The 27,774-nt window shown below is 47.8% G+C and overlaps 1 protein-coding gene across 3 annotated transcripts in view; it reads left to right on the top strand.

Moving 5' to 3' along the window:
• The window catches only part of RGS9 (regulator of G protein signaling 9), a 69,951-nt gene that overhangs the window by 18,893 nt on the left and 23,284 nt on the right, over positions 1–27,774 (top strand). For 2 of the 3 annotated variants that reach the window (XM_041723707.1, XM_041723709.1), the window contains exons 8-13: positions 5,262–5,343; positions 12,331–12,402; positions 20,413–20,442; positions 21,170–21,231; positions 23,222–23,335; positions 26,967–27,082. In XM_041723707.1, coding sequence (XP_041579641.1) covers positions 5,262–5,343; positions 12,331–12,402; positions 20,413–20,442; positions 21,170–21,231; positions 23,222–23,335; positions 26,967–27,082 — 476 coding nt within the window. The remainder of the gene's footprint in view (positions 1–5,261; positions 5,344–12,330; positions 12,403–20,412; positions 20,443–21,169; positions 21,232–23,221; positions 23,336–26,966; positions 27,083–27,774) is intronic. The other variant, XM_041723708.1, reaches the window with a different exon arrangement.

Here is a 27,774-nt window from a genome sequence, read left to right as displayed (position 1 = left end):
GCCTGCTGTCCACTTCAGAACTGGAGCCGGAAGTCCTTATGAGGGCTTTGCCTTGTCTAGGAGAGCTAGACGTAAATGTTGGAGAGAGTGAATCAGGCAGGATGAGATCAGAGGTCAGGCTGTTACAACAAATAGCCCCCAGGTCCCAGGAGCACAAAACCATAGTGCTTGTGTTACATGCCCACTGTGGGTTAGCTGGGGCCCTGACATGCTTTGTGCCCCCTCCAGGACCCATGCTGAAGGAGCAGCACCATCCAGGCTTTGCCTGTTGCTGGAGCAGAGGGAGACAGAGCCTGTGTGGGTCACAAGTGATGCATGTCACTTCTGCTCATAATTCCTTAACCAAAGCAGCTCCTATCATTGTGCCCAACCTCAAAGGAGTTTGGATGGGGAGGTACAGTCCTATCGTGTGCCTGTAATACAGAGGAGTCAGGAATATCTGGGGACCAGTGCCAGATATTACCAAACTGGATAAGTCAAGCTGGCCTAGCCTCACTCACTCTGGCAAGTCCATTTTCTGGAAAGGTCTACCTTTGCTGGTGCATAGTCGAGCTGGACAGTGGGCTCTCATCAGGCAGCCTTAGGATTGGAGTAGTGGGAGATTAGTTAGGTCTCTCTAGAGAAACAATAGGATATATATGTATGTATGTATATCAAGAGTTGTACGCTAAGGCATTGGCTCACACAATTACAGGGGCTGAGAAGTCGCAAGACCTACGGTTGGTAGGCTGGGGACCCAAAGAGCTGGTGGCATAGGTTTGTCTGAAGGCTGGCAGCCTGGAGGTCCAGGAGCTAATGTTTTAGTTGAGTCCCAAGGCAGGAACAGACTGCTGTGTCAGCCCAAGGCCATCAGGTGGGAAGAATTCCCTGTCATTTGAGGGAGGATCAACCTCCCCCTTTCATTCCATTCAGGCCTTCAACTTAACATACTCTCATTTGAAAACACCCTCAGGGACACATCCAGAATAATATTTGACCAAATATCTGGGTGTCCCGTGACCTAGTAGTTGACACATAAAATTAGCCATCACAAAAGGTGAGCGCTATTATGCAGGTGTGCCAGTTTGGGAAACACAAAAATTCCAATGGCAGATGGCTTTATTGCCTGGAAGGGAAAATATCTGTTTTGAGGCTTTAGATTCAGGTAGAGGAGCATTGCTGAGAGACCTGGTGTGGGCCTTTCACCACTGACATGTTTCTGCCTGGGTATGTCTGAGACAGAGCACTGCAGGGAGTGCTCTAACTTCCCATCACTTGTATTTGTTCCTAAGGCTTCTTTTGGTGAGGTCTGTGTACTGTCCCCTTTGCTGTTGGTGAGAGGGAAGTGCTCACAGTAATTCTGGTCATCCTTCACATCCACAAATAGCGAAACTGAGGCTTAGAAAGTTTAAACAGTCCTTGGCAAAGTCACTCTGTGAGGTAATGGTCGAACCTGGGCTAGTATTACTTTGAGTTTCTGCTGGATTCCACACTGGGCTGCAACCCCCTTATTCTTCCCCAGCTCTCTGCTCTAAGTAGGATAGCCCAGGGATCCTGAGTCCTGCAGACCTTGACATATGCCTTTCAGGATACTCTAGCTCCCTGGTAGCTTGGGACTATTCTCAATGGCTCCCACAGGCCCCACCAGTTGGGCCTTGGCCTCAGCCTAGATAAAGCTCTGTCCTTCCCATGTCACAGGACGTTCCCTCCTCCATCACTTCTAGATGCCTTGGGATGAGCAATTCATAAAAGGCTCTGTCCTTCTGAGATACTAGCTTTTCCCCACTAATTCCATTGCTTGACTCAGAGGCTGCCTCCGATTCCAGATTTCGTGTCTTCAGTGGCTAATTTTGTGTGTCAACTTGTCTAGGCCATGGTACCTAGATAGCTGGGCCACCACCAGTCTAAGGTGACACTGTGAAAGTATTTTTTTTTTTTAGATTTTAAAAATTTGTGAGCAATCTTTATACCACTGTAGGGCTCAAATGCACAATGCCGAGATCAAGAGTCTCATACTCCACCTACTGAGCCACACAGGTGTCCCGTCAAGCTATTTTTTTAGGTGAGATTAACATTTACATCAGTAGACTTTGAGTAAAGGAGATTACCTCCATAGTGTGTGTGTGGGCCTTATATAATCAGTTGAAGGCCTTAAGAAAAAAAGACAGGTTTTCTGAGGAAGGAGGCGTTCTGCTTCCAGATTGCCTTTGGACTCAAGTTGCAACATCAGCCCTTCCCTGCATCCTGCCTGCTGGTGTGTCGTTCATAATTTAGACTTGCCAGCCTCCTCAATAGTGTGCTATTCCTTAAAATAAATTATCTATCTATCTATCTACTCTCCTACTCTTTCTGTTTTTCTGCAGAAGCCTGATCAATACAAACACAGGGTCTCAATGAAATTAGGTTGGCCATGTAGGTTCGCTCCTGAGGTAGCCATTTTGTTATACTGAGCCTCTCCACATAGACCTCTTTTCTGAATCCAGGATTCAGCATCTAGCTACTCATTCAACATCTCATGTTGATGTCACGGCTCAAACTTAACTTGTTCATATTTGTATATTTCTCTCCCTCATACCCCAAACCTCTTCCTCTGGTGTTACCCACATCAGTGGAAGGAGCCCCATTTACCTCCCGTCCCCAAGGCCCCATACCCAGTGTCTAGTCATCCAGTCCTATTGCCGACTCCTGGCAAAACTCCTTCTGCCCACCTATTCCCACCTCCCTGCCCTGGTTGAAACAACTTCACCATGAAACAACCAGGCCATGGCCGTGTCTTCCCAACTGGTCTCTCTGCTCCCATTTGCATTTTTGAAACACAAATAGGGTCCTGTTATCCTTCAGAGAGAGATCTCTCAGTTCAAATGTCTACTCAAAAGAGACTTTTCTAATTAGTTGTTGTTAGGGAACATACATCGTCCTAAGACTCAGTGGCTCAAAACAGCAACAATTGCTTTATTATCTAAACAGGTTTCTGTCGATCTGGAATTTGGGAAGAGCTTGGCTGGGCAGGCCTGGGTCTGAGTCTCGTAAGTGGATGCAGTCCAAGGCTGGAGCTGGAGGCCTGCAGCCACTGGCTGGGCATTTCTTGCCCTCATCTTGGGGCCTCTGGACCTCTCCAGGTGGCTTGGGCTTCCTCCCAGCATGGTGGCACCAGGGAAGTCACGTTGCTTATAGGTGGTTGGAAACCTCAAGGGCAAGTATTCTAGTGGAAGGATGGCAGCTATCCCGCCCTTTATGGCCCAGCCCCCAAAATCATAGAGCGCCATTTCTGACATTACTGTGTTGGTTGAACCAGCCACAAAAACCCACCTGGTTCCCGGGAGGGGAGGACATGAACCCTCCTCTCAAAGGAAGGAACATCAAAGAATTGTAGACATATATATTTTTTAATATTTTATTTATTCATGAAGACACAGAGAGGCAGAGACATAGGCAGAGGGAAAAGCAGGCTCCCTGCAGGGAGCCTGATGCAGGACTCAACCCTAGGACTCTGGGATCATGCCCTGAGCCAAAGGCAGATGCTCAACCACTGAGCCACCCAGGCACCCTCATCTGATTACCTCTCAAAGGCCCCATCTCCAGACACCATCGCATTGGAGGTTAGGGCTTCAATATATGTTCTGAGGGGCACACAAAGATTTAGTCTATAATAGTCTCTTTGGTGCACCAATGTACTCTCAGTACTTTTTAAAAAAAGATTTTATTTTATTATTTATTTGATGGGGGGAGTGGTGGGGGGAGAGAGAGAGAGAGAGAGAGAGAGAGAGAGCGAGCCCAAGTAGAGGGAACAACAGAAGGAGACGGAGAGGGAGAAGCAGACTCCCCACTGAGCAGGAAGTCTGATGCGGGGCTCAATCCCAAGACCCTGAAATCATGACCTGAGCCAAACTCAGCCACTTAACCTACTGAGCCACCCAGGCACCCCATACTTTCAGTACTTTGAACATAGGGGGAGATCAGTAAATATGTGAACAAATGATTTATTGATTGATTGATTAAGCAATACTGTTGCTGAAAGAAAAAAAAAGATCATAATACGACAACCTAAGATTCTTTCTTGTTTACTGGTTCTTTCGGATTCCATTCATCACGACTCTCCTCCAAGTACATCTGTCCCAGCAGAGCCAAAGAGCAAAGCCAGAAAGGACCATTATTGTCAATTAGCCACTGACTATTTACAAGGCTCTCCAGCATGATGGAAGTGCTGCAGTGCCTTAGGCCGTCTGTGGCCCATCCTCCTGAGGATGTGGGGTAGTTAACCTGGTGGAAAATCCAGTTAGGTTGGCAAGGGGAAGTTGAAGTGACAGTGTTTATATTTAATTTCCAGAGGAGGTTGGCAAAACACCCCAGTGGAATGGCACTCTCCACCCATCTGGCTCTCTAGATGTGCTGACGTTATTCACAATACATTAGCTGGCAAATAAATCTGCCGTCTTGTGGAGGGCATGTGCGTCATCCCACGTTGCCTGGGAAAGCAAGCCTCACCGTGTGAGTGCAGGTCGCCGTGGAAATGGTGCTGAATGGGACCTGTGGCCCGATAATTACCGTTGCCCGGCTTCCGTGGGAGGAAAGCACGGCATTGTTTCCTCTCCATAATGAGGAGAGGGGGAGATGGAGATAAGGGAAAATAAATAGCCTTTTACCATAATAAGTTGGGTTTGGAAAAACCCTGACTTGTCATGAACTCTTTGAAAGGACAGAGTGGACCCGACAGGGAGGGAGACACACAGATCCCCGAGGCCCAGCATTTTCCCTATCAGCAAGCTCTGGCAATGCCTGCTGCCTGCCTGTCCAGATGTTGACTGTGTTGTCTATCAAGGCCGGGAGAAATTAAGCTGGGTAGTCAGGTGTCAGCCCAGAATGTCATCCACACTCGCCCTGGTGGTGAAGGTGGTGGCGGTCTGACTCTGGGGCCAGTCACCGTGGCGTGGTAGCTCTCAGACAGAGCTGGACTCTGGGACCAGATGCCTGTTCGGATCCCACCCTGCCCCTTGCTGACAGTGTGACCCTCTGCAGGGCATTCAGTGTCCCTTTGCTTCAGTCCCTGGAGCCGCGAAGTCAGGGGGGCAAGGTCACTGGGGGCATTAAGTGAGTTAATACTTGTGTGATATTAGTGTTGACTATGAAGATGATGATGATGATGATGATGATGATGATGATGATGGCAAACGCAGATTATTTGGAGAGGTGGGGAGAGTGGACTGGGTCATCAGAAGTGGGGTACCTCACTGAGCAAAAGGTGCAAAGTCTTACTGGCCTGTTTGTGGCTTTTGGCTTCTCAGGACTGGAAAGGAAAGGAATAAAGCAGACAGGTATGCGCTGGATTGCCAGGAGAAGGCATATTGGCTGGTCCACCGATGCCCTGTGAGTATTATTATACTTCCTGTTTTCACCCATTTTATGCCTCCCCATCTCCATCCTGTACTCTCATTATCCCTTTTCTGGCTCATTTCCCGCTGTGGCTGGAACTGAAGGAACAGGAGTGGTTGCTCAGCATTGGGTAAGCGTCTAAGTGCCTTTTGGTGGAAGAGGAAAGACTGCCTGATGGAATGAGCTTGTGGCTCATCTGGTGGTGGTGGGTCTAAACAAAGTTACCTACGGGAGGAACCCGAATGAGCTTGCCTTTTATGAGGGGTAGATTATGATTTTGACTTTTTTTTTTGCCATGATACCTTGGAAAAGGGACCCAAGAAGAAAAAACTAGTACCCAGGTTCTACAGAAAATGCTGTAGAGAACTGGAAGTCTGCATAGCCCAGGCTATGCCTTGCATCTCTCGTTCCCTCTTCCTTTTCCAGATCCATCCCCAGCAGTTGAGGTGGGAGTAGGTGAGGAGGAATGAGTGTGTGCTGTGCCTCACTGCTCAGAGCACAATGCATCTCTAGCTCAGGGACTCTAGGGGCCCAGAGCGACAAGCTGGGCATAAGTGATGTAGCTTGCTACGGCTCATTACCGGGAATGGTCACCTGCTGGGGTTACCTCTGCTGCCTCACTTTCCTCCTGTGGCAGATCCAGGTGCTGCCTTTGGGTCACTGGAGGTGGGAGATGTGAAAGGGAATCTGGAAAGTGAGGAGGTCAAAGCAGATGTACTTCCTCTTCCTCCTTTAGCCTTCCCGCCTGCCTGCTGACCGAATTCTCAGGCCAGAAAGTGAACTGGGTCAGCCATGGTGCCAAAGCTTCTGGAATTTAGAACTTTGACCTCATCACATTTTGGCCATTTTGCTTATTTCCTTTCTACATTCAAAACAGATACACATACACTGTTCCATCTGTGGGGGCATTGGTTTGCACAGCTTGTTGCTGAGGTTAAGGTCCTGGAGTTGGTTGATCCCCAAGAAGCTTGTTTGATTTTGCTTTGTGTCAGGATTTGTCCTCTAGACAAATCGGTTAGCTGATGCCAGATAGAGGTCACCAAGGCTCGGTGAAGGAGTCCACAGCTGGGATGACAGGGTCCTGGAGGAACGGAACAACTTACATATACGCCCCTCCCTGTTGTAGCTCAGGAGTGAGATCTTTGTATGAGAAGGGTGCTGTCATTGCTCAGCCTTCCTTCTGTCACCTGTTCCTGAAAGGGGAGCCTGGGTGAGATAGGGGCACATGGCAGGGAAGCCTCTCATTTGGCAAGATGCCCTGGTGCCTGTGGCACTCATGATGGAGGGGATCCTTCTCCTTGCAGGGTGGAGAACGGATCCCCTATTACGTGCAGAGATTTCATGGGGTAGAAGGGCCAGTGTGACTGTGTCCCTTGCAAAGTGACATAGACTGACTGTGCACAGGACCTGCCTCGGATCTCTCTCCTCCCCTCTGTCCCTGTAGCCAGCCAGGAGGCCTATAGGGAACAAAGTGAAAAGCAGATGATCTGAGTTCTCCCAACTTCTCCTGGGGCAAGCTCTCAGTGCCCACACCAGGCAAATGGTGCAGAGTGGCCCCTCACAGTATGATGCAGAATTCCCTAAACTTGACAATGTGACTCTATGGTTACTGCTTCCACTATCACCTGCCTTGTTTCCACCCCCTCCCCCCCCCGCACTGCTCCCACTTTCTCCCACGTCCATCGCCATCACTGTCACTGGTCCATGATGATGGTCATCATCACCATCATCACCACAGCAGACCTGAACTGAGCACATAACTATGTGCTGGGCACTGTGCTAGGCTTCACTCTGCATTCGTCCTCTTGTTTCATCTTTGCAGCCCCTCATGAGAGGTGATATTAGTCCCATTCTGCTGATAGGGAAGCTGAGGCTCAGGCATATTGCCAGAGTTGCACAGCTACTGAGTGTCCAAGGATCTGAGCCCGCAGACTGTGGAGCACCGTCTCCTGGTCCCTGTGCCCTTTTGCCTCCCACCACAATGTTACATGATGTCTTAGCTCATTGAAGGCCTTTTTGGAACCTTTGCTATCATTAGAGCATCGTGTGAGTCACTGCTGCTCTAACAAACATGATGCCAGGGTGCAAAGGTGCCCAGTCCGTGCTTGAGAGCACTGGGGAGCCAAGTTCACAGGGAGGTTCTGATGTACCTGGAGCTGTCGTAAAACCCTGTGGACACAAAACTATTTTCATGTCCAGTCCTTGCCAGGGCTGCACCCCTAAATCAAACTGGACCATCAGCCAGAGATGAGGCTGGGGTGCATCTGGGTCCTGCTCTCCCTGACTTTCTCAGAACACTGTCAGCCTCTTGGTGGAGCGTTCTGCTTGAAGAGCGTCCTGTCTGAAGTCTGTCTCAGCCTAGAAATTGAGCAGTCTCACTGACAAACCCACGAAGCCCAGGAGTTTAGGGGCTGTCAGACTGTCTCCAGGAGACCAAACAAACTGTCAGTTCAGTGGGAAAAAAGCCAGCCAGGCAAACAAAGCTTTTGACTCCGTGGAGTGTAAAGCCGCCAGTATGTGGACCATCTGTAACCAACTGTCGTAGAATGGGACATGGATTGCTGTGTCTCAGCGGTCCCCCTTTTCACTTGTCTGTTCATTGATCTGTGAAACCTTCTTGGGCCCCGACTCCGTGCCAGCTCAGTTTGGTGCTGGGCATAAAATAACAGCTAAATGTCATCGAGCACCTGATACATGCCCGCATTAAGCTCTTGGTGTGGATGATCCCATTTACCTGATGACGATGCTGTCAAGTAGGGAGTATCCCCATCCCCGACACTCAGATGGGGGGCGATCCAGGCTCAGAGAGGGTCAGTAGGTTGCACAGTGCTGGGATGTGAATCCACATCTGTCTGATGTGCTGTAGGATGTGAGGTCCCCCCCTCCCAGCTTGGGGGGCACAAGATCCAAATTGCCATAGCAGGTGAGCAGCATCTCCTGGAGATAAGGCCTAAGTGCTGAGGGGGCACAGCGAGGAGTGCTTGATTCAGGAAGTGCTGGTGGTGGGGTGGTGGTGGTGGTGTGGTGTATCAGAGAGCTCATCATGGGCAGAGGCCAAGACCCGATGCGGGTGGTGGTGGCTGAGGATTGTGACCCAACCCCTGCCCTGAGCCCAAATGCTGCCTGTGACTCAGGTTAGAAGGGGAGAACAGTGAAGGAAAACGATGTTCCTCTCTCATGTTTTACCCAAAAGAAACAGAGTGCAGATGTAGGCAGGATGCAAACAACAGTTAATTGTGTAAATCAACAGAGGGTGAATGGTTCCTTTAGAGAAGTCCTTTTGGGGCCTTCTGTGCATCTTTGCTGCACCATCTGGGACTTCTGGGTCTCCCGAGGATAGGGTCCACTGACGTGCGGACCATGGGTATATGGAGGATGTGGTCCAGGGACAGAGGCGGTGTGTGCTGCAAATGACACAGTCACTTGTCTGAATATCAAGCTAACTGGCCATCACGTCAACCACAAATCCCGACACTCACCAGAGCAGAAGGTGTCCGCCTTCCATTTCTTGTTGAGGTTGGGCTGAATGTCCAACAAAGAGAAACAACAAAATAAATTTGAATGGATAAAAAGACAGATAGATGCATTTAAATCTTTACATATGAGCTTATATCCACATAAAGGAACATTATGAAGCTATTAAAATTGTATTTTTAAAAAGATTTTATTTTATTTATTCATGAGAAACAGAGAGAGAGAGAGAGAGGCAGAGGGAGAAGCAGGTTCCATGCAGGGAGCCCGATGTGGGACTTGATCCTGGGTCTCCAGAGTCATGCCCTGGGCTGAAGGTGGCGCTAAACCGCTCAGCCACCTGGGCTGCCCTAAAATTGTATTTTTAAAAGGCCAATTATTGATGTAGGAAAATGGTCTGACATTTAATGTTATATCGTAAAGGCAGACGGAAAACCTACATACTCTGATTCAAATGAAAAACAAATCCGACATCTATTTTGTGGGTGCCCACGCTGTGCCAGGTGCTCACTCAGCAGTGGGGATACCTGGACGCTGAGCCACGACAGACGATGAGCCTATACCCTCAAGGAGCTTACAGTCTGGCGGAGAGCTGGGGACAGAAGCGATTGCACACACGAGTGCATACTGTACAGAAGGGCAGGACGCTGGAAGGGGCAGGGGTCCCGTGTCAGCGCGGGGTCTGGGAGCACCTCTCCAGGGAACTCATGTTCCAGCCAACATCTCCCAGTGCAGCCCCATCTCTGTCTCTTTTCCCTCCTTCATCTTGTTCATGTAGCTATTTGGTATTTTATCTCTTGCTTTCTGTCCCAGGCACCAAAAGGGGCTGAACTAATACGTTAGGGAAAAGAGTGATGATGGAGAACAGAAGAAGAGTAGGGACAGGAGGGACATGGTGGAGTGTCCCCAAGCAGTGTCCCTCAGCACCCAGCCTGGTGTTGCCCTGGGGATGTCGCCTCCTCATGGAGCATTTGTTGGGTGTACAGGTTCTTTCCTCACCTGAATTATGATGCATTTAGGAAGTTGCCTCTTTGGCTTATGCCCAAGGGACGTTCTTGGGGCATCACAGCCTGGCACTCACAGGGGGAGGGGTGGCTGTCTTTGTGGGCTTTTTGTGTGTGGCACTGGGGCTGGACGGGCCTGCTGGAGGCCCACGGCAGGGATTGCCCTGGTCTCCTGCACACCACAGGCAGCTCTGGCCTACCTTCAGCTGAGCACCCTCCTGTGTGCCAGAAACTGCAGCGCCAGTGGCTCTGCAAGTGGCAGGGGAACAAAAACTTGATTATACCTGATGAATAAATGAATGAATCAGTGGAGCCTGGGAGTCTTCCAAACCAGCAAAGCTGGAAAGGCAACCCCCCTGGGGAGTTTTGAGGGCAGGGCACTGGGATGGGGCCACAGCTCAGTTGGGAGCAACTGAGATGCTTGAAGGAGGCAGGAGATGGGGAGACGGGCCGCCAGGAGGGCACGTGTGGCCGTCTGCACAGTGCAGGGCAGCCAGGAGGGGCTGGCACTGGACAGGCTGGCAGGATCCTAAAGCCCCCGGGGCGGCCACAGCTCTGAGAGTCAAGGCCTTCTGGTCTGGGTGGCGGAGGGCAGCCCTGTGCTGATTACGGTTGTGCAGGTGCACCAGGGAGCAGCGGGGCAGCCGAGTTTATATCAGAACATGGGGCAAGTTTGAAGGAAAGATTTGGAGAACTAACGCAAGACTTGAGCAGACAAGCGCACTGAAGCTGCTGAGGTTGTAGGGGTGCCAGGAGCATGGTGGGTATGTGTGTGTGTGTGCGCGTGCGCGTGTGTAAGTCTGTCTTTGGTTACCCTGGGGGGAATTCTTTGTACCAGATGGAGAAGACAGTTCCTAGAACTCACTTTAGGGATGGGCACGGATTCTCATGTCCCCCTGCCCCCACCTCCATGCTGGGTTAGATCCTGTTGAAGGCTGGCTTGGACTTCCACATTGTCCCTCATAGCACTTGTCACAGCTGTAATTTATCATTTGTGGGATAAGTTGCCGAGTGGCTGCCTTGCCCACACGACTGGAAGTGCCTCGAGATGCCAGCTGGGGATGCCTTGAAGTGTCACATTCCCCACAAGCTCCCCAGGCTGAGCACAATGTCAGCCATGGGAGTGCCTGATAACATATTTGTTGATGGAGGTCCACATGTGACGACTGAGGTGAGGACAGCCACTCCCTTCCCCTGTCTTTCCCCACCGATTTTTCTACTGCTTTCTTTTGTCTCTTCCTTGCCTTGGCTGTGTGCCCAATATCTGCCCCCTGTGGTAGCCTGCTGAGCTAAGTAGGCAGATTTAGCAAGTAAAATAGAGGATGCCCAGTTAAGTTTGAATTTCAGACAAGCAGCAAATGATTAATGTCACAATATTTTTATGCTTATTGTATATTTATATTAAAAACATATGGAATGTATTTTTTTGTATCAAAATTGTCATTTGTCTGAACTTCAAACTTCCCTGGGCATCCTATATTTTATTTGGCAACCATACCTCTGAGCTAAACACGTGGTTGATGTTATTGAGGTTGAATCTGTTGGGGAGAAAGCTCAGTGGCCTCCTGCCTCTGCGTCAGGGTCATAGGCCGGGTTGATCATATATGTTGGCAACTTGATGGTTGCCTACATCAAACTAACAGAGAAGGAAGTGAAAGACTCAGCTTGCTAGCCAAGGAATAGGGGAGACCAAGCAAGGTTGGCTGGAGAGTTGGTTGTCTGACAGAGAAGGGGACTGGTAAAGCCTGAGGGACCCCACTTTGGCCCCGGCCTTTACATACACGATCCTAAAATGAACACAAGCCATTGCTCAGTAATTGCTACTCTCTGTTTAGAGCTTTGCACATCAACTTGTCAAATCCTCAACAAGAACTTGACATGTAGGAGAGATCACCTCAATTTCTCAGGAGGGGTAGCAAATGTAGTGAGAGATTGTTTCCAAAATCTTCATCACAGCTAGGAAGTGGCAGTTCCAGCATTGGAAACCAAAGATGCTGACTGAAGCCTGGATTCTCCAAAGCACCACACTGTAGGGTGGGGAAGGAGCACTTCCAGAGGAGTTGGCAGTCCTTTGTACTAATCCCAGTGAAGTCTTACTGAGTTGGAGTTTTATCCATCCATCCATCCATCCATCCATCCATCCATCCATCCATTCACCCACCCATCCTTTCCATCCATCCATTCATCCATTTATCCATCCATCCATCCATCCATCTATCCATCCATCTATCCATCCATCCATCCATCCATCCATCCATCCACTCACTCCTACACACACCTATCCATCCCACTGTATTGGGTTTTAGGGATGCCACGGTGGTGGAACAGCCCCATGAAGCTTACTAGCTCATCCAGAGGGTCTTTGAATAACTGTAGTTCCCCATGGGCTAAGCCACAAGCCCTTTTAGCTCAGGCTCATAATTGGTAGTTTGACCAAGGCCTAGAGTTAATCAGAAACTGGAGAGTCTTCCAGTGGTGGTTCTTACATTGTTTTTCTTCCTTTTAGCCGGGAATGAACAACGTACTGGACTATGGCCTGGACCGAGTGACCAATCCGAATGAAGTTCAGGTAAACCAGGTAGGTCTCTGCTGCAAACTCTGGGCAGGGCCTATGTCACGTTCCTAGGCTGGGAAGGTGTCCACACGATTATTGTCTATTTGTGCCTGTTGGGGCAATGATGTCTCCCCTTTGGGACTGCCAAAAAGATATATCTTGTGACACCAAAGTCAGGAAGGGGGAAGGCCATGATAAAGGTCTTGCATGATGAGAGATGAGAGAATGTAGAGTGCAAGTCAGAGCAAATGGGATCTAGGTGGTCGATATTCAGACTTGTGAGGCAGTTCCCCCTTTGATGAAATCTGATGTCTGATGAAAGTTATGAACCCATTCCGCCCAGAGATGCCCAGACAGACGTTTTGCACACAATCTCAGCCAGTTCCCTGACACTCTGGAGACTGTAGGCCCCAGGCTCAAGACTCTTGTACCGACTTTGGGGTTTAAACCTTAATCTACATAACCTGAATGTCACACTTCCTTTTGCATCTCAGTAGGGTGAAGCCTTTGCAAAGATTCTCTTACGCTTTTGGTTTTAAAGGATCCTGCCCCCAAAGAGGCCACTATTTATGATGGATGGCCATTTTCCTATGATAATTTTTTATTTAAAGGAATGCAGTGCATAAGCTGTTGAGACAGGGGGCATCCAGGGTAGGGCTTCTCAATCATGGCACTATTATTTTTGGCTAGACAATTCCTTGGGGAGGGGGTTTCCCTCATGTTGGATGTTTAGCAGCATCCCTGGACTCTACCCACTGGATGCCAGTAACTCTATGCCTTTCCCCGCCGGCCTCCTAGTCCTGATAGTCACAAATGTGCCAGACATTGTCCAGTGTGCCCCGAGGAACAAGATTGCCCTGATTGAGAACCATGGAGCCTAAAACCCACTTAAACTAGTCTTAGAAGTTTCATTGTTTTCTGTCTAATGTTGTCCATGGGCAGCATGGGGTCAGGGACATTTTAACCTTGTGTCATCTGTAGCCTAAAGGCTTGAGTGGAAGGTGGGAAGAATATGCCAGAGAGGAGGAAGAAGGAAGTCCACTGGGACCTGGAACTCCAGATGGCTGTGGGGAACCCAACCAGTGCATGAGGCAGAGGCACGCATGGGGTTAGGGATATCAAGGCCCTATAGGGCATCCCCTGGGCATTGCTAGGTCCCTTGTTCACAACTCAAAGTGACCCTTCCTTCGATACACATATGGCCCTGTCAGCCTGTCAGTCTTTTCCATGTTCCCGTCGTCAAATGACAGATAATTGCTGAGGCCTTGTAGGCTTGGTTGCTATGGAAACAGAATCATCAAGGAAAATACTGAACCCGGGTAGAAGATCTACTTTTTTTAAAAACGAATAGCTGGCAGTTCTGGAAGCCTCTGTGGTGTGGAGGAGGGGAGGGTACAGGTGGAAAGCACATTACTTCTGACCCTAGCCAACTGGGGATTTGGCTTACCTGTGTGTGTGTGTGTGTGTGTGTGTGTGTGTGTGTGTGTGTGTGTAGCAGGGAGTTTTAACTCCAGCTCTGGGAGGACAGCTGAGGAGTGGAGACGCTCCATTCTCTGGAGCTCCATTCTCTCCATTCTGTGCTCCTTGGGGTGTAACTTCCAAGGCCAGACCCCTCCTCAGGGAGAGAACATCTTCAGGCTCATGGCAGTCAGGCCCAGAGAAGAGCACACCTCCTGGCTTTCAGGGCCCACTTCTAGCCAGATGCTGGTGATGCTGTGAGCTCAGAGTCGGAGCACAGACAGTGTGTGAGGCTGAGGGCTGTCTCTAGCCGTGGCCAAGTTTGCCATGAGGGTATTTTCACTTCATTTACCTTTTTTTTTCTCTCTCTCTCTCTCCCACCAGCTCTCTTTCTCCTGTCTGCCCTTTGGCTGCTCTGGAGTACTCAGAAGAATAAGGAACCATAATTCTCATGCGAGTGGGGCCTCTCCTGCTCAGCCAGCCCCAGCGTGTGTCAGCCCCAGCCATTGGGGGGATGGAGGCTGGTGCCATGTTTGATCTGTTGGCAACGCTTCCTACCATCTGACTAAGTGTCCCCTGTCTTCCCTGGTTTATCTGCCCTGAGGGGAGAGGGTGGAGGGAATGGGAAGTGTCTCCATGAGGCCTTGGGCATGCAGAGGTTCTGGATTTTTGTCTCATTCCAGAGAGGAGCACTCATTGCTGGTTTGAAGAGAGAGGCCATCTCTGAGAAGTAGTAAATTCTTGAAAAGATGCCTGTTCTCCTTAAAGGGAGGCAGATAACCCAAAACAAGTGAACACCGTCAAGCATAAGAAAGACGACTATTAGGTTGGCAGGTGTCCTAGGACTTCGGGTGACCCAATTCCTCAGGCTGATGGCCATTGGTTAGTGTGGTTGTCCAGCCCTGGGAGGAATTGGCCGTGGTCCAAGGGCCGCACCCAGAGAGCATGTCCTCTCTCAGTTCCCATACCCTGGGGGACACTCAGCCCCACTTCTTCCCTTTATTTCAGTGAAAAGACAGAACGGGGAGGCTGGGCATTAGCCTAGCCATGGGCATTGGTACACCCAGGGCTGGCCCTTCCTCCCCTGACCCTGACAGGGGGACAGTGGTCATTTGGTGATGAGGGCCAGTGTGGTGTGCTGAAGAGAGGTTTGACATCAGGGTAAGTCCCAGCTCAGCCACTCCCTGGACATGTGGTCTTGGACAAGCTCTTGAGTTAGTCAAAGCCTTAAGGTTCCTTGCCCATAAAATGGGAATAACAGTAGCCCCTTCCTCAGAGGATTAAATGAGATCCTTTATGTGAAGTGTCTAGAATGGTATCAGACGTGTAGAGGCGCTCCACAGGCAGTAGCTGTCATTATCCTAACTGTCGATGTGTGTGAGAGAGGTCATTTATGGGACCTGATTTTGGGGGGCTGTCCTTAGGCCAGTTTCCTCTTCTGTCCTCCCACCGTCTTATATTTCCATTGGGTTGGAAGTGGAGGGAGGAAGATACGCACCAGTTCAGCTTCCATGTCTAGTCCACAGAACAGCTGCTGAGAACAGACCAGTTCACTCTAACGTGCACGTTAGTCTTTGGATAAGAGATGGAAATATGGCTCCATGGAATTCAGTAGTTTGTTCTTTAGAGCCCTCAGCCTGGCTCTCAGTGACAGAAAGTTCCTCACCACTACCACATACTCTTACCAACTGAGGACAAACAGTTCTCTTCTTGTGACTGGCGCTGGCTGGAAGGGACAGCTCCCACGGCGCCCAGGTCCCCATGTGTGCCCAGTGTGACACGCAGCTCAGAGACAGAGAAGCTGGGATTTGCACTTCAGCCTTTCCCACCTCATGTGTTCTACTGTCCAGTAGGTGGCTTCTGGAAGCTTTGCTGAACATCATTAAATTCTTACAGTGGCTTGGGAAGAGAGAGAGTATTGTTCTGTGTTTCACGTGATGAAATGGAAACAGACAAGTCCCATGTGGGTCTTTCCCAGTTCTGTGGCTCTTGCTCTTCTCTGATCCCACCATTATTCCTCCTCCCCCACCCACACCCTTCCAGTCTGCACCCAGGGTCGGTGTCATGAATGGGTGACTCACGCACTGGGCCGCAGCTCCACACCCAGGTCAGGTCCTTTATTTGGCTTAATGTTTTCTTGTCACCGCCTTGAAGTTCTTAATGCTTTCTTTGGACAAGGGGTCCCACATGTGCATTTTGCACGGGGCCCTGCAAATTCTGCAGGCTCTCCTGCCTCCACCTGATCAGGAAGTCCATGGCAGGACAGACTGCTTCAGGTGATTGCGACCTCAAATTCTTGTCTCTTTGGACAGGTCACTGCCTCCCATCTCTTGTCTGCTCTGCATTAATGACTTCAGTTCCCAGACTTCCCGGTTTCTGACTTTTGACCCTCTCTCTGCTCTCAATGCCCTTGTTCCCCGAGTTCCCCTGGTTGTCCCCATCTCCTGTGTCACTCTGTGGCTTGCCTGGCCCCTCACCTCTGTTTCTGTATATATTCCTGCTTGGCCGTCTGATCCCAGGGTCCTTGCTTGTCCCTCCTGCTTGCTTCCATGCTCCTGTCTGCAGTGGCCCCAGGGCCTCCCAGGGCATGGCCTGACTGACTCCTCCTGCCCTGTGACAGCTGTCTGCAAACCACACCCGGGGTTTGAGGCCTACAAGCCAGCCATAGAGCTGTGTAAACGGGCTCTAGATGTGTCCCTATTTGGGTCACTCCAGAAGAGAAAAAGAACAAGTTAGAATTCCAAGAATGTGTAGCATTCGAAGCTTCCTTAGGCAGAGTATCTTACCGTAGCAAAGTGTGTCACTCGGATGAGGAATAAAAGAGTGAATTCCCTCCAGGAGGGCCAACTGTTGAGAAAGTAAGGGGTTTTGTGCATGGATTACTGGGGAAAAAAATGTTTATTTCTTACGCTGTCATGAAGTGGTTTTCTTTAAACTGCTTAGAAATGTGTGTGCATGCACATGTACATGCTTGTGTGCATGTGTATGTATGTATGTGTATGTGTGTGTTTAATAACTTCACTTGAATATTTAGTTTTATGGCCTTTGGCTGAGTAATCATAACATGGACAGGTTTATGAGATTTAGCAAATAAAAATACTGGCTTCTCAGCTGAATTTGAATTTCAGATAAACACCAAATAACTTCTTTGGTATTAAAGTATGTCCCAAATATTGCATAGGCATCCTGTGTTTTATTTTATAATTATGGTTAACACCCCACTGTGCCTACTCTCAGCAATAGTGTGTGAACCCTACTCAGTAGTCACCGTAGGTTGAGCCCTTGCTCTATGCTAGTCACCTCTATGTGTTATCTCATTTAATGCCCTCCCCCTTTGCTATCGCCTTTTACAAATAAGGAAAGAGGCTTTGAAAATTTGCAAAACTCATCCAGAGTCAGAGAGTCGATAAGTGACAGAACCAGGAATTTGACCTGGGTCCCCATCTGAAAGTCCATGCTCTTTCCTAAGCCTTACCTCCCTTCCCCAATCACTTTCTCTCTCTGTCTTCTAGAAAAGTCCAAGACCCTCTTCTGCACCATCCCAATGTCCACACTCCCTTAACAGGACAGAGATAACCCTGTATGTCCATCTAGAGGAAGCTGATCCCATGGAAAGCTATTTTTAAAGCTAGAAATAACCAGTGAAATGCATGTGGGAAATCCAAGGTAAGGGCAGGGAAGCCTCTGACTCAACCAGACCCACTCCTTCGACTCCCAGAGGGTGGCTGGTAATCGCAGGAATCAGAGAACAGTCAGTGAACCGTACCACCAATGCAGAAGTCCTAACGGGGTAATGCAATCAAATGAAGTGAATTAAAATATGAAATAATGAGATAATGGCCCCAGAAACATATTAGAGCTAAAAGGAGGCCATGCCAGGTAGAGGAGAGATGGGAGTGTGTGTATGTTATTATGGTTGACTTGCAGGGCCAGCTCCCCACGGAGCCCAGAGAACATCAGGCAGTCTGAGAATCTGGCTCATTTAATCTCTGTTGATCTTCTCAGGAGCCCCCTGCTCTCAGGAGGTTTGGTCTTGTGTCCCAGGCCCTTGTTTATGACTCTGGCGGTTGAACACAGGCCTGGTATGATTGTGATCTTTACCATCATTAGTGTTTTTTCTTCCTTAGCTTTATTGTTGCCATATAACATCTGTAAATTTAAGGGGTACGATGCGACGATTAAAACTATATATATTGCAAAATGATTACCACAATAAGGTTGGGTAACACGTCCATCCTGTCACATAATTGTTTTTTTTGAGTATGTGGTGATGGCATCTAAGATCTATTCTCTTCAACAACTGTCAAGTATATAAAACAGTATTATTAGAGTCACTGTGCCCCAGATCTTGTTTCTCTGAGAGCTGGGAGTTTGTTTTCCTGTCATTAGTGTTGATTAAAGAGTTTCCTGTCTTTCTGTTTCATCTCGTGATCAGGGCTTTAGCTCTCTTTTTGTTTTAATTTTCAATGAAATGGCTGGACAGAGTCATTCTGTGGTGCAGCCCCTGTGGCTTCAAGGTCAAGAGGAAACTGGTGAAGAGTAGGCTGTTTTCTGAGTCTCATGGGTCACTCCTCAGCTTTGTGAAGGGAAGATCTAGGTTTAAATCCTGGCTAAACCCCTTATTGGCCAGGAGGTATTGAGAAAGTCGCCTGTAACATCTCAGCAGCTCAGTATCCTCAGCTGAAAATCAGAATAATAAAACCTCCCTCCCTTAAACTTTGTAAGACGTCAGAGAGGTGTAAATTGCTTTGCACTAATTGTTAAGTGATTACTATTCTAGGTAAAGATCCGGCTCTACTTTTTTTTTTAAAATAATAAATTTATTTTTTATTGGTGTTCAATTTGCCAACATACAGAATAACACGGCTTCTGCTTTGAACAGAGGGGGAAGACCAGTAGATGGGATTCTTAATCCACTTTAGCACATTCTAATAAGAGAGTCTGAATGTATTAGATTTGAGTGCAAAGCCACTCTGGTCCTTGGGTCCTTTTTTTCCTGAAATGTGTCTTCTAAAACAGTGTCTTGTGTTAAAAGACAATGGGAACAGATAATCAGCAATGATCCATATTTTGGATCCAAAATATGGATCATTGTGGTAGTGTCTTCAACTTTTTAGGTGGAAAAAGTTCAATTCTACTAAGCTTAGACTAATCTCCATTTTTCTAGGCCTCCAAGCACATGGCAGTTGTCATTTATCTGATTTTTTTTTTTTTGAGCATCTACTCTGCACCAGAAATTATGCTAGAGGCAGGCATGGTGGCCCTGCTCTTAGTGGTGCCTGGTGGGTGATACCTATATGAAACAAAATGACACAAATATTTAATCACAGTTGTGGTAAGGGCTATGCAGGAAGAAGTCAGGGTGTGTGTGAATCCAAAACAGAGAGACCCGCCTTTAGTTTTCTGAGATAACTTTCCCTACTCCCCCACCCAGGAAAAAGGATTTCCTGTGAAAAGCAATTACATAAAAGCAATCTAATAAAGCAAAATGAAACCTGCATGGATTAGAAAGGAGAGATACGTATGTGACATTCCAGATTAGACCCTCCTCTATTCCTTGTCAGTGGGCTCATAGGCCAATACTTAACTTTGCTAACTGGCTAAGGGAAATCGTGTCCTCCTCGGGCTTCTGATTCTATTCCCAGCGAAGATCTGGTTGTGTTAAGCTGCTTGGGTTCTGGAGGCCAGGAACGAAGATGATCAATTTAAAGTGTAACAGTCAGCACCAAGTAGCCCCTGGACACAACCAAACCTAAAAAAACCGAGACTGGCATCACCAACTGTGCCCAACTTCCAGGAGTTGCATGAAGCAGAGAAGTGATGCTAAGGCCACATGTCCGATTATAGAGGGATTTAGGAGGAGGCAGGTCTGGGTGGTATCTAGCTGGTTCTAAGAGCCTATACATGGAGTCTCTCTTGGGAGCCAGCCTTTCTCTGCTATATCGCACAAAAATCCAGAGAGAGGATGCCCTGTAGCTCACTCCAGGCACGAATCTGCTTTGGCTGCTTCAACAAGAGGATGAGGCCCACCTGATATGATCTACATCGAAACAGCTCCACTCTGGGACTTAGCTTTCAGTGGTTGCAGGTCTCAAGTTTTTCAATTGTGTGCTTTATATTTGGCAATGTGGTTGCCTCCTCCCCCCAACACTTGTATTGGTCAAGTTGTTATGAATGCCTGAGGAATGGATCTCTCCTGGGAGAAAAGAAACAAACATTCCAACTGCCTACTTGTTTCCCCATATTTATGTCTCATTCCATTTAGGGTAGGCACTGTGGTAGATTGGGACCAATCCCAAACATAGTCTTGAATTAATCTTGGCTTTTGGGAGAACAGCGTGCAGTTATAGTAGTAAATCATATGCGTTCCCTCATCAGAGCCTTGGTCGAACTAATTCTCCAGTGGTTGTCTAGAACAGGGTGAAGGCAGTGGTCATGGGGAAATCCTGTCTTTTAAGTAAGAAAAGGTGAAACCATTTTTTTCATGGGCAGGGATTTTTATTTCTCAAATGGGTATTTGAACCATAATGAATTAATGGCATCTGTTTAATGGTTTTTGCTTCTTTGTTTTTACAGAAACAAACAATCACTGCTGTCAGAAAAGAGGTAATTAGTTTCCCAGTCCCAGAGAAGTTTGATTTTCAGTCCTCTAACAAATTATATGTACTTTGGCTTTATGCTCTGCCCTCAGTAGTGAAATGAAAAACCACGTGTAATGTTCAAACAATTATTTCTGGATTAATGAACGGCGCAGAATGACAAAGCATCTTTTGTAAGATCTAAATGGATCAGTGCTGAGGCTCAGGATATGAAACACCATCAGAAGAGCCCAGATCTGAGGGATGTGGGGTGGATGCCACAGGGTCTGCTTGCCCACCCCAGCCCCTCCTCCCACAATTATGGGGCAAGTTTAGAATCTCTCTGAAGAGGCATACTACTTATTTTGGCAAATTTTGTGTCCAGGGTGCAAGACAGAGCTCTTGAAGGTGTTGGCTATTGAGGTTAGACCTGCTGTGTCAGCCAGAGGTATCTGAGGGAAAAGCCAAGCATCCATCCCCACATCTCGATTTAATGCTCCTTAGAACCTTTTGTTTTTCCAATTGGTACCTCTTCCTGAACTGATACATGATGGGCTGTGGAGGCTCCTAATTTAGAGTTTGGGGTCACACCTCTACCATGGGTCTCTGCCCTGTTAGTACCACCATGAGTGGCTTAAGGGGATGGAAGGGCAGATAAGTGGCTTCTGGTTCTGGGGGCCATGTGTGAATGCCAGTGCTAGTGACACTCAAGGGTGGGGAAATTGGGCATCCTCTAACCACTGTGTCTCTTCCAGATCATGTATTACCAACAGGCCTTAATGAGGTCCACGGTGAAGTCTTCTGTGTCCCTTGGAGGGTAGGTCCCTAATTTGTTGATCTTGCTGAGGTTAGAGCACGAGGTGGGCAAGAGGAGAACTTTCTGTTTTAAGGAGAACTTGAGCAGTCATGAGCTGACCTATCCTAAGGAACTCTGAGGGACAAAACCGGTCTTCTCAGGATTACGTTCCTAACTCTCAGTCTTCGTGTGTCCAGGGCTCATCTTGGGTTAGCCAAAGTTAGGGTTGGGTCAGGTTTTATACAAGACTTATTGTTCTTGGAAGCCACTACTGTGTGGATGAAGAAGGTGGGCAGAATTGAAAGTTCATAGACTGGACCCTCTGGGGGATCCACACTAGCCTGTATTCCTGTCGCTACCCACTCAAATTTATTAGAGATATGTGAGTTATGTTTACTGGTTCAATGTATACTTAAATGTCCGTTGTTAATCTCTGATTTAAAATCTATTTACGAAAAAAAAAATCTACTTACGATAAATCAGAAATTTACATTTGACTTATGGAACATCCAGAAGGGGACCTTGAGCCAGTCCCCCAGAGGACATTATTGGGGATATACGAAAGGGTGTAGTGCCCCCCAGAGGGTTTAGGACCACCTTGCTAACTCAAAGATTTTCCTGCATACATGAAAATGGACCTGACTTCTTTCTGGAGAGGCACAACATGGCTAATGATTGATTTTGACTTTGCGAGACCCAAACAGTGGTACCAATCAAGATGGAAGATGTTGTATTTTGTCCAGTGCCTTTCTTCCAATGTGGCGAGGGGTCAGGCTCTTATAGAAAAAAACAAACAAACCCTTCACATATCTTCTTACATCTTCCCAAATCCCTGCTTTGTATACATACCACCTGCCTGAGAAAATGTGCCCTGACCCCAACCGCAGATTTCCACAGCTCCTGTCTGCAGCTGCCGAGCTCCATCAGTCACAGATGAGAGTGTACCGGTTTACTCAGTAGGCACTCGGTTTGGGTCATAACGACAATCGTTGTTTTAGGAGAAAGTAAAAATCCTCTACTGTGATGTACCAGAAACCCACTTTAATGAAACCAAACAGAAAGCACATGGAAGGAGACACAAAGGCTGTTGGATACTTCTGACTCCCACTCTCCAATTTCTGTTTGTTTTAGGGACTCATTACGAGGATTTAACATCATTGGTGTTAGGACTTGTGGGCCAGTTTTCTTTTTTCTTCCCTTCTGTTGCCCCACTCTAAAGGCCTTGCTGAGAATTGAGAGGGTCTTGGGAGAAATGAAGCCAAGGGGCCTGAGTTTTGCACAGAACTGTAAACCTAATGCTCTGGGATATCTCCAGGGCATGGGTTCTGTTCTATCAAAATCTCCTAGCTGTGGGGAGACGTCACAGCAGGTGTCTCAGGTGTATACCGTGGGTGCAGTCCCCCCACCCAAGGGCCAGAGGCACAGCAGGCTTTTCCACACTGCCCATGCCCCAGGAATGTGCTGCCTAGGCAGGTCTAACTCACATAGAAGAAATTAGCTCTTGCTCATATTTGTGAACGTGGGATTCACACCTCAGTGAGACCATAGGCTTTGAGTGGTGAATCTAGGTTCCCAAACTTAGGCATCATCCTGACCAAGTGGGGAATGTGATGTGGCAACAGAATCTCAGAGAGACCATGGCAACCTCATGCTTCCAAGATGGCACCACTAGGACACTGGTTTGAACACATGCAAACTGACCAGCTTTGAACTTTGAAGACTCACGATAAAATATCAAGAGGCCTTATTTTAGTGACATCAGTACAGTAGAGAAATTGCAAAGGGATTGGACGGGAAGACGATGTGTCATCTCATGAGTAGATCAGGGACAGATCCTGTCAAATACCTGCCAATCCCGAAGGCTATTAGAGCATGTTTCTAAGAAGGCAGTAATAAGTATGCAGCTAAATCGATAAAGAGACAGGAGGACAGGCTGGTCAATCAACCTGAGTATTGATTTTGTCTCTTGGGTGTTGAACTTCTAGGAAATCATTTTCCATTTGCTTTTCAGGATTGTCAAATACAGCGAGCAGTTTTTGTCCAACGATGCCATCATGTCAGGCTGCCTCCCTAGCAATCCTTGGATAACAGATGACACCCAGTTCTGGGACTTAAACGCTAAATTGTATGTATTTGATATATTGGTGTGTGTGTGTTTTTTTTTTAAATAGCCTTTTGAGTTATAATTCAAGTGCCATACGATTCATCCAATTGAAAGTATGCAATTCGGTGGTTTCTACTATATTCCTGGAGTCGTGCCACGATTACCACAGTTAATTTTAAAACATTTTCATCACCCAAATAAGAACCCCCCCCCCACTTCCCCAAAACCCCTTCAGCCCTAGGCAACCATAAAACTACGTTCTGTTTCTGTGCATTTGATGAGTTTGGACATTTCACATAAATGGATTGATATACTATGTGGTCTTTTGTGATTAGCTTTTTTTTTTTTTTCCTGAAAATAATGTTTTCAGAGTTTATCTGTATGGTGCAGTGTATTAGTACTCCATCCTTATAAATGTGTGAGTGATAGTCACTGTAAGGAGATACACTTTTTTTAAAGATCCATTCATCAGTTGGTGGACATCATCTCTGTCCTTTAGCTATTATGAACAATGCTGCTGCGAACATTTGTGTACAGATTTTTGTGTGGACGTATGTTTTCATTTCTCTTAGGCATGTGCCTAGGGGTAGAAATTCTGGGTCAGCTGGTAACTCTCTATGAGTAATATATTGTTTTTGAACAGAAAACGATCATCTTTATGGCTTTGCAGTTTTGATATCTAATTAGAGAAAAAATAAGTTCCTGGAGGCCAGGGCCCTCTGCCTGCCTTGGCAATTATACCACTCACTCCTTTGCTCTGTTTGTGGATTATAAAGAGTTGTGGCTCCTGACTGGGCCTATGTAAGCCTGTTGTTTGCAGGAGGCAAAAAGGTAGAAATGCAGAAGGAGAAGCATAAGCTGATGAAGGAAGAAGAGAAGGTGTAATAGTCACATCAGAGGGAAAGATAGGGCAGGAGGGGAGGAAGGAAGTGGCTGGTCAGCATGGGTAAGACAGGTGGGGTGATGCGAAGGATTGAGAGCATCAGGTGAATACCACAGTTCAGGTCCCCACCAAGGTCATTACCACGTAAGGCACGAGGAACATGCAGGTAGCACAGATCCAGCCAGGTGAACAAGCAGAGCTTTCCCGTAGCTTGGGGAACCCTTCCACCTCCTGGCCTGCTGAGGGCAGCTGCTGGGTTAAGGAGGGTGCTCATGTGAGTGTGCGGTCTACTAGTGTCACCTGCAGGGCCCAAGATTCTAGAGCCACCTTCCGGAGATGCCTCCCTCCCACGCTGGGAGCTCTAGTTATTAGGGTGTTCCAGTTCCCAGTGTGTCAGGGAAGAGAAGTGACCGGAATCGCCTTGTGTGCAAGGATGTGCAGTATTCAGCTCTCTCTGGAGGAGAAGACAGGCCTGCCTGGCCAGGGAAAGGGTTTTCTTGGGAGAGCTTGGGATGGAGATGCGGTTAGCTGCAGAATTTTAAATGAAATGGAGAATACGGTGTTGAAACTTGAGGCAGAGATGTGCTGGGGAAAAGAACAGGGGCGATGTTTTGTGTAGGAGCCATCCATCAGAGGGTTCTAGAGGGGCGATGCCGAATGGAGGCCCCACTGAACAGAGGAAGCCTTGTTCTGAATGGTTTAGATCTTCAAGCCGTATTCAAATCACCTGGTTGTTAAAAACAACCAACAAACAAAAATCAACATCCAGCCCTTACCCCCAAAGCCTCTTATTTGGCCCGTTCTCCCTTCTAATCCTCACCAATGGTTTTTATTTATTTATTTTTAATTTTTTATTTTTTTAGTTATTTTTTAAATAATAAATTTATTTTTTATTGGTGTTCAATTTGCCAACATACAGAATAACACCCAGTGCTCATCCCATCAAGTGCCCCCCTCAGTGCCCATCACCCAGTCACCCCCTTCCTCCCCTTCCACCACCCCTAGTTTGTTTCCCAGAGTTAGGAGTCTTTATGTTCTGTCTCCCTTTCTGATATTTCCTACCCATTTCTTCTCCCTTCCCTTCTATTCCCTTTCACTTTTTTTTTATTCCCCAAATGAATGAGACCATATAATGTTTGTCCTTCTCCGATTGACTTATTTCACTCAGCAGAATACCCTCCAGTTCCATCTACGTTGAAGCAAATGGTGGGTATTTGTCATTTCTAATGGCTGAGGAATATTCCATTGTATACATAGACCACAAGCTCGCACTGACTTTAATGAAGAGCTGGGACTCACAACACTGGTTTAGAGCATTGGCTCCCAGTATGGCCCCTGGACCAGTAGCTGCAGCATCATCAGGGAGCTTTTTTTTTTTTTTTTTAAGTTCATGACTGTATATAATTTTCCATTACTGAGAATAAATTTGACAAGTGTTAATGAGATGGGATGTATCCTCATTAAAGACAAAAAAAAAAAAAAATAGGAAACACATTTACACCAAATCACAGAAAATCTAGTTTAGATGAAATATTTTTCCCTGCCAGTAAATACATTAAATGTAAATTCATATGCAAAAGTAAATACATTAAATGTAAATTCATATGCAAAAGTAAAAATTCCTAACGAAATGCAGATTCTGGGCCCCACCAATCCCTATGAACCAGAAACTCAAGAGATAGCACCCAGCAGTCTGTGTTATTATGAGCCTTCCCGGTGATTCTGACGCATGCTGAGGTTTGCACACCACTATTTTTGCTTGTTTGTTTGTTTTTTGGATCTGCTTCTTATGTGAGCCTTGGTCTTCTCAGCAATACATGGGGGTGACAATGGACAGCTCACAGTGGTCTCTTAAAGACCTAGCGATGTGTGTAAAACACAGTGCCTCACAGGTGGTGACACTGGTGGCTCTTCATGTTACTACAGTATTTGTACTGTTTTCACGTTGCTATAGAAGGCACGAACTTGCTTGGCTGCCTTTAGATCCCATGGGCGTGAATTGTAGCCGGTGCCGGCTCTAGCTGCCACCTTAGTGGGGGGTGTGGTGTCGTGGACTTGGAAACCTGTGTTTCCAAGGGGCTCTGTTGGGTTCTGGAGAATTTCATAAGGAATAGGAGAAAAGCCAACTCTTTTTCTCATTTTCTGGAATGTTAGACCTCAGCCAGCTGTGCTCAAATGTCCTACCTGGGAACAGCGAGATCTTTCCAAACATGGAAGTGCTGGGGGACTTGAATCTTGGAGGAGGCCCTGGGAGAGGGTGTATCGGTGACAGTAGGGTCTGCCTGGGGTTGGGGGCCTGAGGGTAGGTATAGGACGAATCATTGGCTCCTACTAGATGCCCATGTAGTCCCGTGGTGAAGGGACATGGGGCAGGGTGGCAGTGGCCAGAACACCCATCACCAGTGCTGCTCTGGAATCCTCTTCTGGTCTGATGTGGCGGCCGACCCTCCGCTGGCCAGTCTCCACAGGCCTTGGAGGCGGCATCTGTGTTCCTTTGCCCTGAAGTAGAAAGGAGTGGGCCCGAGTGTGAGGCTGTTTGCTGTGGGCATCCTTCTCACCTCTGGGGTACCAGCTTTCCAGATGAGCCCAGGGGACTTACCTGAGGCTACATTTTCCTAGCAAGTGATTACTTGGATTGTTCATTTGTGCAGGGATTGGGGTGGGAGAGGATTGGGTTGAGCCCTGGGCCGTGGGACTCCTAAGCTTGGTGGTGGGGGCCCCTCCCTTGCACTGAGTGTCTGGTGCATTCATAAATCATCATCCTTGCAGGGTGGAAGTCCCAACCAAGATGCGGGTGGAACGATGGGCTTTCAACTTCAGTGAATTGATCCGAGACCCCAAGGGCCGACAGAGCTTCCAGTACTTTCTCAAGAAAGAATTCAGTGGTGGGTCTTTGATTTTTTAAAATATGACTTTTACTTTTAGAAACACCCCTGCAAGTGTCTGGCATAGGGTTTCGAGGATTTCCCAGTAGAGGCCCCATAGTTGGGGGGTGGCATGGGGCCGGGGGACTGCATCTGCTGACAAAATCTATGTATCATTACCCACATCTACGAGGACTTTGTCCCCTCTGGCTCTTCTCACTTTCTCACGCTGATTCTGGGGTCGCCAGTCCAAGAGTCTTGCACCCCCTGCAGCTGAGTACAGCTCTCAGGGAACCCCCGGCCAGAAGGAAAGCCAAAAAGCAAACTTTCTCTGTCTGGCAGCCTGGTTTCCTTCAGCTCACTGCTTCTCTGACCAGGCTGTGCATTTGAGTCACCTGAGGGTATTTTAAAAACACATCCACCCGGATCCCATCTCCAGATGCTCCTTTTTTATTGGTTTGGGGTGGGAGCTCGGCAGGTTTGAAAACTCCCCAGGTGGTTTTAATATGTGGCTGCGCCGGAGAACCACTGTCTCAGCTCCCGCTCTGCTTCCTTTGGGGCATCAGGAGCGGGACGGGCGGCGTCCTGTTTTATACTCCATCTCCAGGTGGCTCAGCATGGCAGGGAGGCACTTGCAACTTCTTAAATACACTGCTCCTGAGAAAACATCTGGGAAAATTAAAGGTCAGATCAGGATCGATTTCAATAGGCCG

The sequence above is a fragment of the Vulpes lagopus genome, chromosome 12, assembly GCF_018345385.1.
Source record: "Vulpes lagopus strain Blue_001 chromosome 12, ASM1834538v1, whole genome shotgun sequence".
Lineage (NCBI taxonomy): Eukaryota > Metazoa > Chordata > Mammalia > Carnivora > Canidae > Vulpes > Vulpes lagopus.
The sequence above is the reverse complement of the archived record's forward strand: the minus strand, read 5'-3'. Positions and strand labels throughout refer to the sequence as shown.